Source organism: Apium graveolens, chromosome 4, assembly GCF_009905375.1.
Source record: "Apium graveolens cultivar Ventura chromosome 4, ASM990537v1, whole genome shotgun sequence".
NCBI classification, from domain to species: domain Eukaryota; kingdom Viridiplantae; phylum Streptophyta; class Magnoliopsida; order Apiales; family Apiaceae; genus Apium; species Apium graveolens.
The window spans coordinates 156,672,879-156,692,980 of NC_133650.1; the positions used below are offsets into that span (position 1 = coordinate 156,672,879).

At 37.7% G+C, this 20,102-nt stretch overlaps 2 protein-coding genes and 1 non-coding gene across 3 annotated transcripts; 2 read left to right on the plus strand and 1 right to left on the minus strand.

Moving 5' to 3' along the window:
- Positions 1-279: 279 nt before the first annotated feature.
- Positions 280-786, minus strand: LOC141719097 (uncharacterized). Its single transcript, XM_074521479.1, has 2 exons — positions 430-786; positions 280-318 (listed from the first exon to the last, which is right to left on the minus strand). The coding sequence occupies exons 1-2, from the start codon at positions 784-786 to the stop codon at positions 280-282; spliced, it is 396 nt and encodes a 131-aa protein (XP_074377580.1).
- Positions 787-6,272: 5,486 nt separating this feature from the next.
- Positions 6,273-6,377, plus strand: LOC141721947 (small nucleolar RNA R71). The gene has a single exon (XR_012574987.1). It is a non-coding gene; the product is annotated as a small nucleolar RNA R71 (small nucleolar RNA).
- Positions 6,378-10,851: 4,474 nt separating this feature from the next.
- On the plus strand, positions 10,852-11,706 carry LOC141719098 (uncharacterized). The gene is made up of 2 exons (XM_074521480.1): positions 10,852-10,968; positions 11,080-11,706. Exons 1-2 carry the CDS (start codon positions 10,852-10,854, stop codon positions 11,704-11,706), a joined length of 744 nt encoding a protein of 247 aa, XP_074377581.1.
- The last annotated feature ends 8,396 nt before the right edge of the window (positions 11,707-20,102 follow it).

Below are 20,102 nucleotides of genomic sequence, written 5' to 3' on the forward strand. Positions count from 1 at the left end.
ACCTAGAGTTGTTTATATAGCAGGCCCCCAAGCAATCCAGAAGTCCAGGAAAAAGAATTATAATAGAATCAGGATTTTCTTAGCCCGACATAGCGCGGCTGCGCGCTTCATCATCGCGGGCGCGCTGTCCTTCTATACTCCGGCGCAGTCGCGCGCTTACACAGCGCGGGCGCGCTGACCAACTGGATAAACTGCTTTTATTCCTTCTTTATTTTGCTGAGTTTGAGATGACCTTTTCACGAACAACCTTTATGACACATTTCTAACACCATTTTAGCATCAAAACAATGCTAAATCACCTGGATCCTCAGTATATTCCTGAAATACAAAAACACTAAAAAACACATCAAAAACACAAATAACTTGAGTACAAAACATCAATCCAAGCCTTTATAGAGCATTATAAATATCATAAATGCCACTCAATACAAATCCAGTCAACCTTATAAACCTCGCCATATAATCAGTAATGCTATCATCATGGTGCTGCGCAATAGAATGAAACTCCCTCAAATAAGCCTCCCTATCAGCATTAGAGAAGTACTGCTCATAGAATACTTCCTTGAATCCCTGCCATTCCAAAGCCTCTACATACTGCACCCCTCTAGTAGCTTTCACTCCTCTCCACCACCTCTGAGCATCCCCCTCCAACTTATACACTGCTAACATGACCTTCTGAATCTCATCATAACCCAGTGTATCAAAAATCTTCTCGAGATGAACAATCCAATTTTCAGCATCAATAGGAGTCGGTGCTGAAGTAAAAGAGTCTGGTTTTTGCTTCATAAACCTCTCCAACCATACAAACGGCTCCAACTGATGGCCCTGACCGTTCTGATTCTGATTCCCATTGCCATTCTGATTTCCTTGCCCATTCTCATTTCCCTCTCCATTCTGATTTCCTTCTCCATTCTGATTTCCCTCGCCATTCTGATTTCCTTGGTTTGCCAAAGCCTGCTGTATAGCCTGAGCCACTGTTTACCCTATCATCTCAGTAAGCTGAGCGGGGTCAATATGAAAAGGATCACGTCTAGGAGGCATCTACAATATAAGATAGCGAACGAATGAAGATTACGAGAATATATATGATGAAGCAGAATGAAACGAAATTAAATAAAACACCCATCCTATCGTCTACCCAAACTCACAGGTCAACCTAAGTAGGTTTTCTACAAGAAAGAACCTAAGCTCTGATACCATCTCTGTAACACCCCCTTCTTAAAATAAAAGGAGATGTTACCTATAATTCATAAACCTGCAAACAGAGCACTAATATATTTGTAAACAATAATTAAACATTCTAAAACCTCCAAAATAATATTAAATCTCCAAACTGTCTACATCAATAATATAAATGTAGAAATCTCTATTTAAATAATTAAGTATAGATAATAATAAAATCAGAAATCCTAATCGATAAATGGGGTAGCTCTCCATCACACAGTCCTAGATCCCCCTAAGCACCTACCAGAAAAAGAATACGGCATGAGCCAAACGCCCAGTACGGATTTGGAATAGAATTTATAAAATAAAATCAGAAATGAAGATTTCACAATTTATAATAAAACAATAAATTTAAAGAAAACAAGTATGGCTGAAACAACGAGGGGTTAGGATATTTCATACGGAGATCAGAACATATACAAATACATACATCATAGGTACCTAATGTGTGCAACAGAATGGATAACGTGCACGGCATATACAACATCACCATAAATCAAATCACAAATCAAATCAAACCCTCGGTACACCCACGTATCCTGAACAAATATCAAATGGCCAAAAGCTCCTCATAAGCGCTAACAGAAGGATACGTCGTGACCAATCACACAGTCGGGGAAGTGTCATGTCATTGGTGCCGCAATGACATGGTTGTAGTACCCCTACAGCTGGTTAAATCGGTATACCCTATATCACTAAGGGTTCAAAATAAATATTCTTGCAAAATTTAAAACTCACCTGAGACAAATGATACAAATTTCCAAAGCAGGTGGGTGTCATAAATAATTTTTGAAAAACCGCATAAACTAATATCTAAATTTTTAAAATCAAATTTTAAAATAATTTCCGGAAGTTAAAACGGTCTAAGCAAATATTAACGGAATGAACCGAAAGTAGAACGGAATGAATCAAATAAATATAATGGGCAAAGAAGTAGCGTTGAATAAAAAAAAGGGTACAGAATCCGTACCTTAAAAGTCGCGACTAAAATTACTAATAATATCCGCTGATTTTCTAACTCCCCCGCTCCTGATCTAATAACCATTTATAATTTTTATCAATACACATTCATTACTTCTTTTAATATTAAAAATTAATTTTACCCGACATGGCTTAATAGGTAACTAGCAAAGATATTAACTTTAACATTAATAAAATCACTGTTTTGACTTGAAACATTAACAAACCAGCACATGATCTACCAAAATGAATAGGCTAGACAATACAATTAATAAACAATTTGGTTACTTGCTGATAGAGTAGTCATAAACATCACAGTACAATCATTAACAAAATAACCAGGTACATATATTAATATAAAAGAATACATTAATGTACTAACCAATATAAAGAACATAATCTAATTATTAAGTATTATAATTAGATTAATAGACCATAAAGTAAATAATTAAATATTAAATATAAAGTAACACCCCGTTAGTGACCAAAACGCATGCTAGATTACAAAACCCATATAATATAATATATATGCAATCTAGCATCAACATAACTATTACTTTTAAACTATATCACCTGATTTATAAATAATATTAAGTTTACAAAAATTGATCAAATCACGAGCTTATATATGACAAAGTAGGGTGAAATAATATCTGACGCTATTGACTCCAATACACATAATATAATAGACTTTTAAACTAACCCATGAGGTTAACATAGTAAAAAGAATATATTATAATAAAAACAAAATTCGTAAGTACACTTTATTTATATTACAATACTAATATGAATATTTAAAATATGGTTTGGCATGCTAACAACTCAAGTTCATCAATGAAACAAGTTCACTTTTTGACAGCGAATAAAGTACATGACCCTTGAACATTTCAAATATATGCAAAAACTTGGACACAAAAGTAATATGTGTACCCCATAAACATAACAAATAATATATATTAATACTAATGATGATAACTAGAATCCACCAATTTACTGCACAAGAATAACAGGGACATGCCATTATACCAATAAAATAATACATACAATTCATACTGGGTGTGGAAGTTGTGATACCTATATTATTTATTTGATTTCACTTTTCGCTCTCAGAAGTGCTAGTGCTCACCATTTCTGTTCGTCCTCTGCGGCTCTCTGATCCATCAGATATTTAGTTTTTTTAACGATGACATACAAGAGGCAGGGAGAATATATATATATATAAAAAAATTATTACCAACTCCTTTTTCTAAACAAATTACTTATTCTTTTACAAAGTCTTTTATAACTCATATTCTAGTTCAAATTAAATCTCCACTTATTATTATTATTATTATTATTATTATTACCTAATATGTATGAAATTCACGTATATTACATCCAGGCACTCATTATACGAAGATCCGAAAACGGAAAAATCATCCATGAACACGTCCACATTTGTACCAATCATGTCAGAGAATATGGCCATCATGCATCTCTAAAAAGTAGCAGGTGCACCACAGAACCCAAAAGAAGCTCGGCGGAAAGTGAAAGTGCCAAAAGGACAAGTAAAAGTGGTCTTCTCCTGATCTTCTGATTATAACCCGAGTACCCATCCAGAAGGTAATAATACTCATGACCATCCAACCTATCAAGTATTTGATCGATGAATTAAAGCGGAAAATGATCTTTTCTGGTGGCTTTATTCAACTTCCGATAATCCATGCATACTCTCTAACCTATAACTATCCGAGTAGGGATGAGCTCATTCTTCTCATTAGCTACAACTGTAATGCCTCATTTCTTTGGCACTCACTACACCGGGCTCACCCATGAACTATCTGAAATAGGATAAATGATCCCTGCATCCAACCATTTAAGAATTTTTTTTCTTCACCACCTTTCTCATGATAGGATTGAGTATTCTCTGATGTTCAATTGTAGGTTTAATTCCATCCTCCAACACAATTTTATGCATACAATAAGAAGGGCTGATTCCTTTAATATCTGCTATAGTCCATTCGATTGCTGATTTGAACTCTCTCAGAATTCACAAAAGCTTGTCTTCATCACTACCTGGAAGGTTAGACGCAATAATAACAGGTAATTTAGATGCATCACCTAAAAATGCATACCTCAAGTGATCTGGCAGTGGCTTAAGCTCAAGTGTGGGAGTTTCTTCAATAGATGTTTTAAGACGTTCCAGAGAATTTTTTAGCTCTGCTATTCCAAGAGACTCGAATGGCATATCCAACTTCCTCTTCCATGGAGATGCATTCAACAACTAAAGTTGCTATGCTCTTTCTTCGTCTTCAATATCAGATTCCCCTGTTAAAGCTCTCTCTAAGGTATCTGACCTTGGAAATTGCTCCATCTCCGAATTCACTACCGAGTCGACCAGTTCTACTTTATAGCACTCATCTTCATCTGTTGGGAATTTCATTACATTGAACACATTAAAAGTGACATCCTGGTCTTGAACCCTCATTGTAAGCTCTCATTTTTGCACATCGATTAAAGTTCGGCCCGTAGCTAAGAATGGTCTGCCCAAGATAATAGGAATCTTCTTATCCTCCTCAAAGTCTAGAATGACAAAATCAGCAGGGAAGATGAGTTTATCCACTTTAACCAAGACATCTTCCACTATACCTCTCAGATAAGTGATGGATCGAGCAGCCAGTTGTAAGGAAATGTTTGTAGGTTTTGGATCAGGCAGCTCAGTTGCATAAAGACAGATAATGGCATCAGATTAATACTAGTTCCCAAGTCGCACAAGCACTTGTCGAAAGATAACTTTCCAATAGTACATGGTATAACGAAGCTTCCCGGATCTTTAAGTTTAGGCGGAAATTTATGTTGCAGCACCGCACTGCACTCTTCCGTTAGAGCAACGATTTCCAACTCCTCAAGTTTCAACTCCCGAGATAGAATACCCTTCATGAACTTCGCATAGCTCGACATCTGTTCTAGAGCTTCCGCAAAAGGTATGTTAATATGAAATTTCTTGAAAACCTCTAGAAACTTGGCAAACTACTTGTCGATCTTCTGCTTCCAAAGCCTTTTTGGATATGGAGGAGGCGGATAGACCTGTTTGTTGCATGTATTATGCTCAGGAGTAGATTGTTCAGCAGAATTTTTGTTCATTTTTGCTTCTCCATCCTTCTGATAAGCATTATCAAGATTTCCATTTTCTGGTTGAGGGGAGAGCGCGGGCGCGTTGAGAGGTAGCGCGGGCGTGCCGACCTTCTGCCCGTACACATCTTCGTTTTGCTCAGCTACTGATTTTTGATGGTTAGCCGACTTTTCCATATCTCAAAGTGATTGCTTTCAACTGTTCTTTAACTTCCCTCTTGCCTGGGTTAGCCTCTATATCACTAGGAAGAGTTCCTTGTGGTCTATTCAGCAACGCATCGGCAATTTGTCCTATTTAATTCTCCAAAGTTTTGATCGGAACCGCTTGGCTTTTGCACATTAGCCTCAATTCTTCCAATTCAGATTTTTCATTAGCAGATTTACCAGCACTTCCATGAGCTTGTTGTTTCATTCCCTGTGGTTGAAATTGTTGCCTTGGTGCATACTATTGTTAAAAACCAGGAGGGTTGACTGTCTTGGCTCCAAACTGCTGGTAAGGTTGTTGTGGATATTGCATACCACTCTAATTATTGCTCCAGCTAAAATTAGGATGGTTTCGGTTATTAGGATGATAAGCGGCAGGAACTGGTTGTTGTGGTCTCTGAAAATTGCTCACAAACTGTGCTGACTCACTAGATATAGCACATTGATCCGTCGCATGTGCACTTGCATAAAGCTCACAAATACTTGCTATCTGATAAACTCCATAGTTAGCCAGAGAATCCACTTTCATAGTCAACGCCTTTAGCTGAGCCACTATAGTCGTAGCTATATCTACCTCCAGAATTCTTGCTACCTTGCTTTGTGGTAGTCTCTGAGTTGGGTTCTGATATTCATTAGCAGCCATCATTTCAATTAGCTCATAAGCTTCCTCATAGCTCTTAGCCCATAAGGCTCCACCTGATGTTGCATCTAGCATGGGTCTCGACTGTGCTCCCAACCAATTATAGAAGCAATTGATTACCATCCAATCAGGCATTCCATGATGAGGACACTTCCTAAGCATCTCCTTGTTGCGCTCCCAAACTTCACATAAAGATTCTCCCGATTGCTGTGTAAATTGAGTAAGAGCATTCTAGATTGCAGTTGTTTTTACCATAGGGAAGAATTTAGTAAGAAATTTCTGAGAAATATCCTTCCATGTCGCAATAGAACCTGCTGGTAGAGAGTGTAACCAACTTTTAGCTTTATCCCTCGGAGAAAATGGGAAAAGTCTCAGTTTCACAGCATCTTCCGAAACACCGTTGAACTTGAAGGTGTCGCAAATCTCGATAAAATCCCTAATGTGCATATTGGGATCTTCCGTTGGAGCTTCCCCAAACTAAACTAAATTATGTACCATTTGAATCATGTCAGGCTTGATTTCAAAGGTATTAGCTGTAATGGCTGGTCTGACAATGCTAGACTGAATGTCATTGATTTTCGGTTGAGAATAATCCTTCAATGTTTTCGTTTCTGTTGCTGGTTCTCCCATTGCAATAATCACTTCCGTTTCTACTTCTTCTAGTGTGTCCTTACGAGGTTGAGAACGTGTTCGCATACAGGCTCTCTTGAATACCTGAAACACACAAGCAAAGTAAAATTGGTAAGAGAAATAATCTGAGTGAGTGAACTTTAACGACCACTGATGACAAGAACATAAACTAAATTTAACACTGATCCCCGACAGCGACACCAAAAACTTGTTCGTACAAAAACACGTAAGTGTACGCGGTCATAATTAGTATAAGATTAAGTTTAGTTCATTCCCACAGAGATTGGTTTAATTCAGAATGTGCACTTATGCAACAATATATAATTATTATTCACTACTAAGACAAGTATCAAATTAAGTTTGATTATCTAAAAGTAATTATGCTAGAATGAATTAACAAAGAGATTAAAATCAAGTTACTTATATGAAATAAAATATGGGATTCCAACTTCATTAAATACTTTATTCAGAGTTTATGCCTTTCATCATAGTATGTGACGGTTATGATAACTAATCAGACAACACGAAATTAGTACACACTATCTTTCAATATACGTATACCCTATCACTCAGCATCCACAAATTAGATAGAAGCTGGCAGACACCAATTATGTTTAGACCCTATATGTCTATAAGATTTGAAAACATAACGATTTGAGAGCAAGTTATCCATTGAGATCACATAGGGCAGCATAAGATGGTTAAAATTACACTACGAATCATGCATGTTAAAAAATCCATAAACCTATGCTAGCGTGGCAAGTTCTAAACCCCTATATCCACTTTTGCATTCAATAGAGATTAACCATATAACTTAGATGTTAGCTACACATCCAAGAAGATTAAGCACAACCATATGAGGAAATCAATATTTCATCAAACACTGAAAACTTTAAGGCAATCAACTACTAAACTCCATAAATAAATCCGTTAGAATCCCATGATAACTATTAGTTCATAATTGAACGGATCGTCATCATGGGTTCCAATGAAAACATGATAGTAAAAAGGTTCTGAATACTACAAGAGAATATTAAAGTATTAAGGTTTAGAAAATAAATCTGAAAAGAGCATCCAATGTATCGCCTAATTAGAAGAATAAAAAAATAAGATGTAGAACTAGATCTTCTTCTTCTTAGCCGTCTTGTGCTCTCCACTTGTTGTTCTCCCTTCCGTTCTATCCTTCTGATTGATATCTTATGGTATTTATACTTCCAGATTACTCAGACCGCACGAAACTTCCAATCAGAACCAAAACTGGATTTTTTCTGCACGACCTAGTGCGGGCACGCCAGGACAGAGCACGGGCGCGCCAGGGCAGAGCACGGGCGCGCCAGGGTAGAGCACGGGCGCGCCAGGGCAGAGCACGGGCGCGCTAGCCTTCTATTCAAGCAGCGCGGGCGCGCCAAGGTAGAGGGCGGTCGCGCTTGTCTTCTGCCAGAAAAAATCTGCTTTCATTATTTCTCGCTCCGCTCCTCTAGAAAGCTTTCGTCCTTCATTTCTTGATCTTATTTCATCATAGAAGCATAAAAAATTCCATTCTTGCCTATAGTTATAGCTCTGCAAAGACTCAACAAAAATGTATCAAAAATACCAATACCACATACTTGAGATCAAGTCATCAACTTAAGCCGATATGAAGCGTTCTAAATGGATATAAAATCCATTTATCAGCCTTCTGAGAAAATAGGACCGGCTGAGGACACAATATCTATCCATATCGATAAGGATGATCCGAACAAAATATTGAAGGTTGGATCTTAGTTAAGTCTTGAGATGAGAGAAAAGCTCACCCGATTTTTGATAAAGAACCTCGATGTCTTTGCATGAACTCATTCAGACATAGTTGGGATTGACCTGGGAGTAATGTATCAACATTTGAACATATTCCCTAATTGTACGGGCATACAGAAAAAGCATCGCCCGGTGAGCGGGGAGAGAGCAATAGCGTTAAAGGAAGAGGTAGATCGACTGTTGAAAGTTGGGATAATCAAGGAATCTTTCTACCCCGAGTGGCTTGCAAATCCGGTGCTTGTGACAAACTAAATGGAAAGTGGAGGACGTGTATAGATTTCACAGATCTAAATAAAGCTTGCCTGAAGGATAGCTTTCCACTCCCGCAGACTAATCAGTTGGTCGATGCAACAGCAGGGCATGCCTTGTTAAGCTTCATGGATGCGTATTCCGGGTATAATCAAATTCCCATGTACGGCCCTGATTAGGAGCATACATCCTTCATCACTGACAAACGGTTATATTGCTATATAGGGATACCATTTGGTTTGATCAACGCGGGCGCAACCTATCAGCAGTTGGTGAACATGATGTTCAAAAATCAGATCTGGAGGACTATGGAAGTATATATAGATGATATGTTGGTTAAATCGATGGAGACAAGTGACTATGTCAACCATCTGATGGAGATGTTCTACATCCTAAGGAGGTTTCGCATAAAGTTGAACCCGCAAAAATGTGTGTTTGGAGTTAATTAAGGCAAGTTCCTTGGATTCATTGTCAATCATAGGGGATCGAGGCTAACCCTGCGAAGATTAAAGCATTGCTTGACATGAAGTCTCCCGCGACTGTAAAGCAAGTACAAAGCCTAACGGGGAGGATTTCCGCACTAAATTGATTTGTGTCTAAACCAGATGCAAAGAATTTTTTTAGGAAATCAAAGTTGCAGGAAAAGATTTTGTATGGACAGTGAAATATGGGGAGACGTTAAGAACGATTAAGGAGTAGCTGGGAAATCCTCCCATGTTATTAAAACCATTGGGTGGTGAATCATTGATTATGTATTTGGTAGTTTCAGAATATTCAATCAGTGCGGTGCCGGTTAGGGAAGAGGACGGGAAGCAATCACCGGTGTAATACATGAGTAAGAGGCTGCATGATGCTGAGACTCGTTACACCAGCATGGAGAAATTGGTTTATGCATTAATCCTTGCATCGAGAAAATAGCGCCCGTACTTTCAGGCTCACAGAATTGAAGTCCGCACAATGTATCCTCTGCGATAAGTCCTTCACAAACCAGAATCGTCAGGAAGGATGTTCAAATGGGCTGTGGAGTTGGGACAGTTCGACCTGGAATACATGTCACGCACAACAATCAAAGGACAAGCTCTGGCTGATTTCCTACTAGAATTTGATTCTGAAATTAATGACAAGACCATGGTGGTGTTACATCCGCCTTATCCTGAAGGAGTTTGCAAGATGAGGAGCTTCCACTTTCTTGGTGGATTTTACATGTAGATGGAGTGGTTGACAATGAAGGGGCAGGCGCAGGCATAATGTTTGCATCTCCGAAAGACCATCATCTAATGAGCATAATTCACTTCAAGTTCTATGCTACAAATAATGATGCGGAATATGAAGCACTAATTAATGGCCTAAAGATTGCTTTGGATATGGGAGTTCTGAATCTAATCGCGAAGAGTGATTCAGGGTTTGTGGTAAACCAAGTGAATGGGGGGTTTCAAACTCGAGAACCGCGGACAAAATTGTACTTGAGGTGCACACAACGATTACTTAAAAAGTTCAAGGAGGTTAGCCTGAAATGTGTTCCACGAGAAAAGAACAGCAACGTCGAAGCTTTGGCCAATTTGGGGTCTCAGCAGGAAGCTGTATTGTTGGGGTCTAAACCTTTGGAGATCCGGGAGATCCCCATCATTCCGGAGATAGAGGTGATGCAAGTAGATGAAACTCCTAAGGAAACATCGATGACACCTATTCTTTCCTATATAAAAAAGAGAATACTCCTTGAAGAGAAGTTCAAGGCTCGATGACTCCACTACTAGGCTATGCGATATGTGGTGTATGATGGAGTACTGTATAAGAGAGGTTTCAATCAACCGTTGCTCAGGTGTATTGATGAGAAAGAAGGAAATTACATCTTGAGGGAAGTACATAAAGGAATTTATGGAAATCACTCGGGGGGTAACTCATTGACGATGAAGATTTTATGCCAAGGTTATTATTGGCCTATGATGAAAGAGGATGCTATGAATTTTGTTAGAGTATGTGAACGATGCCAACGCTTCGCGAACTAATCATCTACGCCGGCAACACTCTTGACGTCTATGATGAGTCCATGTCCATTTGTCATGTGGGGAATTGATCTTATTGGAGAATTTCCAAAAGCTAAGGGAGACGTCAAGTATGCAGTGGTTGCAGTTGGTTATTTCACTAAATGGGACGAGGTCATTCCATTATCGACCATCACCACCAAAAAAATTAAAGACTTTATATTCAACTCCATTGTGTGCAGATTCGGGATTCCTTACAAGCTTGTCTCTGACAATGGAAAATAGTTTGATAGCAAGGAGTTGCGACAACTATGTGAGGAATTGAAGATTAAGAAAGAATTTGCAGCACTATATCATCCGCGGAGTAATGGACAAACTAAAGCTATCAATAAAATCATAAAGCATACTCTCAAGGCCAAGCTTGAGGAATGCAAAGGAAACTGGCCTGAAGAACTCCCAAAAGTACTATGGTCTTACAACACGACTTCAAGGTCCACTACGGGAGAATCTCCTGTTATGCTCACTTACGGATATGAGGCTATAGTTTATGTTGAAGTTGGTTCAGGATCTTTCCGTAGGGATCATTCCGTGGAGGGGGCCTCTGAGGTCAATCAGAGGCTTTACTTGGATCTTTTGGAGGAAGCAAGGGAAAACTCTCAGTTAAAACTTGCGGCATATCAACAACGCGCAGCGAGGTACTATAACAAGAAAGTGAAGGGACAACTGCTGAAAGTGGGAGATCTAGTGCTTAGGAAGGTGATGCCAAATACAAAGAAACCCCAACATGGAGTGTTTGGAGCTAATTGGGAAGGACTGTACAGAATCAAAGCAATATTCCGGAAGGGGACCTATCATCTTGAAGACTTGGAAGGAAAGCTTGTTCCGCGAGCGTGGAATGTGAAACATCTTTGAAAGTATTATCAGTAAGGTGCGGCTGCGACCCCTTACATATTATTATTTATTGTTATTCCCAAACAATCTAAACAAAAATTACAGAAGGGGGGTTGAATGTAATTTTGGCTCCTTTTTTATTTTAAGAATGATTCTTCTACCAATAAATAACTGTGTTTGATTTACAATGGTGCGGAATAAGAATATAACAGAAATCAAATCACAAAGAAATTAAATACAAGTATTTAAAAATTTCTAGTGGATTGAACTTTTCCACCAGAGATATATATTAAGTAGAGAACTCTGTGATACAAATAGTACACAGCTGCTTACAAGTTGAGTTGAACAACAAGAACTACTAAAAAATACTTTATAGATTTAGCTTTATCTATTTCTCTAGTTTTTCTTTCTAACTTGGATTAAATCAATGTTATTCAACTTGCTACCCTTGGTTTATATATCACCAAGTTACATGACAGTAAGACAAGAGAATAAGACAAACTGTATCTAGTCTAACTTCATGCTGCTACACTTCTCTTTCCAGCATCTTTGAATATCATCTGTTTAGCATGGAAATGGAAATGCTTCTTTGTTCTCTAAAATCTTCAAACAGGATTCCACATTCCATTTGACTACAACCAACACATGTGACTGTCAAGTCACTATCAACTGATCTTTTGAATTTGAACATCCGTTGGAACTTAGATTGATCATCCGTTGAAACTCAGGTTGATCATCTGTCGAGACTTATGTTGATCATCCGTTGAAGCTTTGTAAATTATCCGTTGAGACTGTCTTCTTGATAGTTAACTCTACTTCATTTACACAAGATTACAAGGCATCTAATATTTACAATTAACCATCTTATCTTGCATATCAATCTAGTAGTTAACATAACTTGGACAATCTACAACATCTAGTTCACAAAGTTATCCTAGTATGCAGAAATGTGCTACTAGTCTTATTGTTACATAGGCTACTCTTTCAATGGATATTGAAAATGATCATCCTTTGAGAGCTACAAAATCACTTAACTAAAATCTACTAAGTATTTTGTTCAAGTTATCATCAAGTACACAACATATTCCTAACAATCTCCCCCAATTTATGTCTGCTAGAATTGTAGCCATAAATTAAGAGAAACTTGATGATAACAAAATACTTTATGAATACAAAATGAAATACAGTAGATTAAAATTTCAAGTACTACAGTTTATTGAAAATTCTTCACAAAGAAAGATTTGTAGAGTGTCTTAAAAATCATTTTCAAGGTGGTCATCTAGACTGAGCAAATTAAGATGATTTCCTTGATTGCCTTGACTTCTTTCCCAGCTTCACATAATTCTCATCGATCTGACATTGGAGTTGTCTGAAAAATTCGGATTCATCCTCATTTGTTAGGTCTAGCTTTTCTTGCATTTTTCTGAGAGTTTCATTGCTAGCAATCTTTAGCTGATCTTCCAATCTGAAGAATCTTCTAATGTTCTTTTCATCCTTGAACTCCATAATCCAGTAAGGCCTCATTTGCACTCAATCTCAAGTGAAAGGAATAGCTAATACTCTTGGGGGTGCATTTGGTCCTCTCCATCTATTTCTTATCTCCTCAATCTTGTTTAGTACCATTTTTTTGGGTACTATATTGAATCCAAAGTTTTTCTTGATTGAGGAGAAGACAGTCATTAAAGTTGAATAGCCTTCATTGAGAATTCTGTGAAGTGGCCATGTAATTTCTTTACCACCCCTGTACCTGAAGACTAATCTCTCTGGAAGGTGCTTGTAGGAATCAATAGATCTGACTTCTTCAAGCTCATCTAGATAAAGTTTTATGTCTGAAAATTCTTTAATGTCACATATGAAGAGTTGATCTCCTTTGTTAACAGTAGGTTTGGGTTTGGCCACTTGCTTGGATTTGAGCTTGGTAGGCTTGACTGTTTTGACCACTATTTTTTTTATCTTCCTTTGTTTAGTAAAGATGGGGAGGTTTAGATCAGGAAGAGGCAAGTTGTCCCAATCTATAGGCTCATCCTTTGGAACAATAGGATCACCATAAAAGGTGATGTTGGGATCAACCTTGAATTTAGCCTCCTTCACTGTAGGAATGGCTGGTTGACTTGAAGTTATAGATTGGACTGGCATGTGATCTTCCTTATCTTCATCAAAATCTATCTTCCTCTTTGCATGGATCTTGTATCTAAACTTTCTTTTTATCTGCTTTGCTTCTTCTTTCTTTCTTTCACCCAGATTCTCAGTTGGAAAAACAGTTTCTGTGACTGCAGGCTTCTTAGCTTGGTTCTTGGCTTCTAAAGCAGCTTGCTTTTGTTGTTGTTTGAGCCTCACCTTTTCCTCTTTCTCGGCCTCTGCAAATTGTGGATGTCCACCCACTACATAGATCAATTTTCCATTTCTGTAGATTTTTGCAATTCTTTTCTTTAGCACTGAGTCTCTGGGATCTTTGAAGAAAGCTATGGCCCTTCCAAGCAGCTTCTTTTCATCTGGCCTAGGGGTTTCACATGATAGGTCCAGTGAATTTTTGTCTGAATTCTTTGGATAATTCCTTTTTGGCTTAAAAATCACACTGGCCTTTGGAGACTTGATTGTTGAGGGTTGACCCCTTTCTAAGTTCCCTAGGCTCATCTCATTGATTGAAATTTGTCTCAATTGAGAGAGGTGAGAAAAGACCTTGTCTTTCTTCTCAATTGGACCAAACTTCTTTTGAATTTCTTCATCAATTTTCTTCCACTTATCATCCAGCACTTTCTCAACTGCTGCAACATTAATTCTTTTCAGTTTGTCATTTATTTCCAGCTTTGCTGCTGCTAAATTGATTTGATCAATGCCATCCATAGTTGGTGGCTTAGTGAAGGCAATTGTTGGGACAATAACTTTACTGACTTGAATTATAAGCATTTTCTCCCCCTCACTTGTTGACTCCCCCTTGCTAACTGGGATGATAGAGTCTTTCTCCCCCTTTTTGTTAACATCAAGTTGAGTAGAGGTAGGGAGTTGTGCAACCACCAACTGTTGGAATAGACTTGTTTGAGCTTCCTAAATTGCAAGTATCTTCACCACTGACTTCTCCACATTTGTCAGTATAGAATCCATGGCCTCAACCTTCCTGGTTCAAATCAGCTTCCTTTATGAGCTTTTGAGCTATTTCAGTCATTGTGGTGTCTGGAAGCCTAGCATCCGACATTGCTACAAGGTCTTGTTTGACTTCAGAAATTTCATGCCTGATGGCATCCACATTCTGACTTTGTTGGAGAGCTTGAATCTTATGCAATTGTAGAGATTCCAGGTGAGCTGAAAGTAGTCTTTTAGTACTAGCATTTGTGGATTCTTGAATTGTTGTTTGGGTGTCATGAATGAGCTTGAATAGTGTGGATTGGAGATGTTGATATGAGCATTCCTTGTGTAGAATCCATGATGGAGTTTTTGCATCTCCCCCTATGCTCATGCTTTCATCCTTATCATCCTCACCATCATCCCCAAACAAGTTTTCAGTCAATTCAAAGTCATTACCAGCTGTGGAGGGCATGGCAGTTATAGCATCCTTTGCTCTTTGCATAGAAGCAGTAGTGTGCACTAGGTTCAAAGTCTTCTCAGCATCCTCATTGCCATGTATAACTAGAATTTGATATGCTGGAACAGGATGAGTAAATATCTCAGCATCCAAAGAGATAAAATCTATTACAGCTTGATATTCTTGCTGAAATAGTCTCTCTTTTTCTGCATCACTGACATTCATTAACTCACTAGCAAAGGTTTACATTCTTATCTCTCCCGTACTTGCTTTTCTCTCATAATCTCTCTGTTTTTACATCAAGGGCTCCCTTTGGCTTCCCACCCTCACACCATCATCTTCACCTACTAAGGTGGGACTCCGCTCACTCACTTTTGCCAAGCTGGAAGAAATAGCTTACATATTTTCACTCTTTTCCTCTCCTTTTACCTGAGAGCAACTCAGCCCCTCACTCAATTCACTCCCTTCCCTCAGTCCTAAGAGTGATTGTACAACTACTAGATCATCTGCACTTGTAACATTTGTTGAAGTTTGAAGTGGTGCAGTGATATTCAACGGATGAGGAACATCCGTCGAAATGTAGTTGAGAGTTTTAACGGATGACTGCTGTTAAGCACATCCTTCCAGATACAATCACTAGTCGATGGATGGACAATATCCGTTGAGATAGAAGAGATAATAGAGTTTGGAGTAGAGACTACTGTTGAATCTGTGGTGATTGATTTGAGATTTTGCACAGATGTTTCAGTAGACTCGGAAAGAAATGGCAAGTGAGCCAACAAATCATCTAAAAGATGATGCTCACTTGCTTGGATTTTTGGCTCCTTCATGAGATTTAAAGATGGAGAATCAAGAATTGATGTATGAATTATATCTACATCCAGTGAATGTGTGGGTGAGTTTGGTATGTTTGGTGTTTCTATAGTTAAAGATTTTGAGAGGGACTCCACATTTATTGGAGCCACATCAAACTAACTTTGAGAAGGTGCATGTACTGAGTCTTTGACTGTAGTAGGCACTTTGTGTGTACCCTGTGTATCCCCTATGTGTTTACATTTCTTCTTTCTGGCATAGGTTTGGGGTGAGCTTGTGTCACTTACCCTTTTGGCCTATGCTCTTGGCTGAGAGCTTTGTTCAATAATTACATCCTTTTGGGAGGATGCAACTAGCAATGAGCTAATATCTTTATTATTGTGTATTTGTTGTGAACTTGATAATTTCATTAACAAAACACCTTGTTAGATTTTACTTAGTGAATTTTGTAGCATTCGACGGATAAGAATTATAGTCCTGACGGATGACTCAATATAGTCTCGACGGATGATGATTTATTATCCATCGAGTGAGTAGCTTATGTAACAATAAGTCTATAGCACATTTCTGCATACATCTTTGTATAGATTCTATAGTAGCATATAAGTCGTGATTGACTTTAACTAGATATGCAAAATAGGTTGATTAATTGTACATAGATGATGTCTTGTAATTCTGCATAAATGAAATGAAGTCAAGTGCCAAATAGCTACCGACGGATGATTAACAAAGTCATCAATGGATGATCAATATAGCTGTCGACGGATGATAAACAAAGCCATCAACGGATGATCATAAGCTCGACGGATGATCATGTACTCAACGGATAAAGAATTCAAATATCTGTTGACAGTGACAACATAGTCACATGCGTCGAGTGTATACAAATGGAATGTGGTATCCTAGTCAACTGGGTTTTCGAGAACAAAGAAGCATTGCCATTTCCATGCTATTATGAAGATATTCAAATATGCTGGAATAGAGTAAAGAAGTAGCATTGTATTAGACTTGATAGTTTTTGTTTTATTATCTTGTCTAATTACTTTGTAATCTTGGTGATATATAAACCAAGAAGAAGCAAATAGAATAGTAACTAAGGAACTAAGCAACAAAGAGAGAAACATTTGTAAGCAGTATTCTTAGCATTTCTCTCATTCTTATTTGTTATCATTTTGTAAGCAGCTGTGAGCTTTTTGCACACAGAGTTCTCTCAATATATATTATATATCTCTGGTGGAATCATTCAAATCCACCAGAAAGTTTTTAAAGACTCTTGTTTTTAATTACTTGTGTTTTGATTCATTTCTAGTAACTATTCCGCATTCTGCTAATCAATTCACACTTATATATATAATTGAGTTAGAACAATTTTTATTTAAGAAAAAGTTTCAAGAATTCCATTCAACCCCCCTTCTGTAATTCTTGTTATATTGTTAAGGGACTAACAATTGGTATCAGAACAAGCTCTTGAAGAACAAAGAGTTTAAAGATAAAAAAAACACAGCAAGATGAAAAAGAAGGATGTTGGAGTCAAGATTCCTTTTCTCAATAAAGATAATTACCATCATTGGAAGGTAAAGATGCATCTTCATTTGCTTTCTCAAGATGAGGCCTATGTGGACTGCATAGAAAGAGGCCCTCATGTACCAATGAGAGCTGCAACTGGAAATGAGCCATCTGTCCCCAAGCCAAGGCATGAATGGTCTGATCCTGACATTGAACAAGTCAGGAAGGATAAAAAGGCCATGAATATCCTGTTTAATGGAGTTGATGGTGATATGTTTGACAATATTATCAACTGCAAAACTGCCAAGGATGTTTGGGATATAATACAGATCATCTGTGATGGCACTGAGCAAGTTAGAGAAAACAAGATGCAGCTACTGATTCAGCAATATGAGCATTTTCATAATGAAGAAAGTGAGTCACTCACTGACATTTTTAGTAGGTTTCAAAAACTGCTAAATGCTCTAAAGTTGCATTGAAGGGTCTATCAGACAAAAGACAAAAGACTCCAATCTGAAATTCCTTAGATCTCTTCCAAAGGAATGAAAACCAATGACAGTCTCATTGAGAAACTCACAAGATTATAAGGAGTTTACTTTGGAGAGACTGTATGGCATCCTGAAAACATATGAGCTTGAAATAGATCAAGATGAGAGGATGGAGAGAGGAAAGAAGAAAGGAGGGTCCATTGCACTAGTTGCTGAGTTAGTGTAATAACCCCAAAATTTTTGAACTTTTAGTAACCCTTATGAATAGTGTTTTGTTGATTATGCTGAATAAGAAAACTTTCCATGCCACACTATGTAGGGGTTCTTCTATTGTTATTCTGAGATCTTATTAGTACTTTATATGGGATATAAGTGTATGTAAAGATCGTCAGAATCCAAATTCGAACACTTTGATTTTTCCCGAAAATCCACCAGATACGGAAAGAATTGAGTATAAGGGAACAGGATAAAAAGGATTTAAATTCAAGGATTATAAGAGAGGATCATAAAAGGAATATAATGTATTGAGAAAGGTTAAGGGAACCCAGGTAATAAGATCCCGGGTATGATCCCTCAAACGATAAACGAAAACGAAAGTTAAGCGAACCGTATAACAGATCAGCGGTCATTAGCCAAGTAATTAGGAGCTAATCAAAGAGGTTAGTGAGGATGATGTCATCAAACCAATAAGAAGAGGACAAGCATGGGAAGATGACATAAGATTGATGACCTAAGCATGACCAAAAAGGAAGGAAGTGTGGTTGATTATTAACCACACAATTTTACATGGTTAAAAGGGTAATTAAACAAAACAAAAACCTAGCAACCAAGAAAAACAAATCACAAACACAAAAACACACTTGACTTCATTTTTCCAAGAGAAGCTCTCGGCCCTTTTCCATTTTCAAGAAGAAAAAAACCCAAATCCAAGTTCCAAGCTTCATTAATTAGTGAGGTAATTATCTAAGGTTCCTTATGCATAGATATAGCTATTCTATAAGTTTAAGCTTCAAATTCCTTCACAATATCTTCCTAAAATTCATGGAAGAAGAGGGTGAATAGTTTTTTTCAAGAACTTAAAATTTTGTTCTTGAGTTTTTGTTTAGATTAAGCTTTGGTAAGGACTTTCAAGGGTGATTCCAAGCTCCTTAGTTACTTTTACTCACCAAGGAAGGTATAATCTCATACCCTAGCCCTACTTTTGTATATTTAGAGTTTTTGTGTTTGGAATGGTTCATGAGAAGCTTGATTATTGTGTATTTAGAAATGTGTTGGTTTTGGGATGTGTTTGGAGTTGTAAATATTGTTGATTAGTTAAAAAAAACTTATGTAAGCTTTTAGTTCATGATTGGGAAGTAGTGTAAATTGGAAATATTGAGTTGTTGGGGCTGTTGTAGCATTGTATGTATGTAGTTTGGTTGTATGGTTGAATTTTGGTTGATTGGTGGTTGATTTGGAGTAGGATAAAAATTGGTAATCGCGTAAACATAGTCGTCGTAATGTCCGATTTACTTTAGACTGTTTTGTTCTAACATCAGGACCCGTGAACTCACTGTTAGGTTTTGACCATTGCCATGATTAGATAGTTCATGTTACGAGCTTCGTTTTGATATGTGGTTCACTTGAATCCGACGTACGGTTTAGGAGAAACGACCATTTTAAGTAACGGCGTTTCGCAACCGAACCATTACCCCTCGCCTTACTTTGAAACCTTGGTTAAGGCCCTTAAATGACTAATTGGAGTATGAAACAATTATGTAAAGTGGATTAGGAAGTTGGTAGGGTACTCGCGAAAGAATCGCCTTAAAATTCTTAATGGTTAAATTATTAAAAATGGTGGAGCCGAGGGTACTCGAGCGACTTAAGTGAATCATTAAGTGCAAAAGCGAACGTTAGGGTTCAATTGGTTAAAGTCTAGTTTCTTAAGCGACCGGGGTTTAATTCCGACTTATGTTGTTGTTCATAGGTTATCGGACCCACTCTAAGCTTAAGTCTATCCGGGAGCACTCAGGCAAGTTTTCTACCCGTTATACTGTTGTTGTGATGTAAATATATGTATATGCATTATCTTATGATAAGTGCATGATTGT

What these genes read in the sequence shown, in the direction of transcription:
- LOC141719097 (XM_074521479.1), bottom strand. Translation starts at nt 786, where the DNA reads ATGAAGCAAAAACCAGACTCTTTTACTTCAGCACCGACTCCTATTGAT. An exon ending in TTATAAGGTTGACTGGATTT is followed by an intron (nt 319 to 429) that starts GTATTGAGTGGC and finishes TTTGTATTTCAG; the next exon opens with GAATATACTGAGGATCCAGG.
- LOC141719098 (XM_074521480.1), top strand. Translation starts at nt 10,852, where the DNA reads ATGAGTCCATGTCCATTTGTCATGTGGGGAATTGATCTTATTGGAGAA. An exon ending in ATTTCACTAAATGGGACGAG is followed by an intron (nt 10,969 to 11,079) that starts GTCATTCCATTA and finishes AATGGAAAATAG; the next exon opens with TTTGATAGCAAGGAGTTGCG.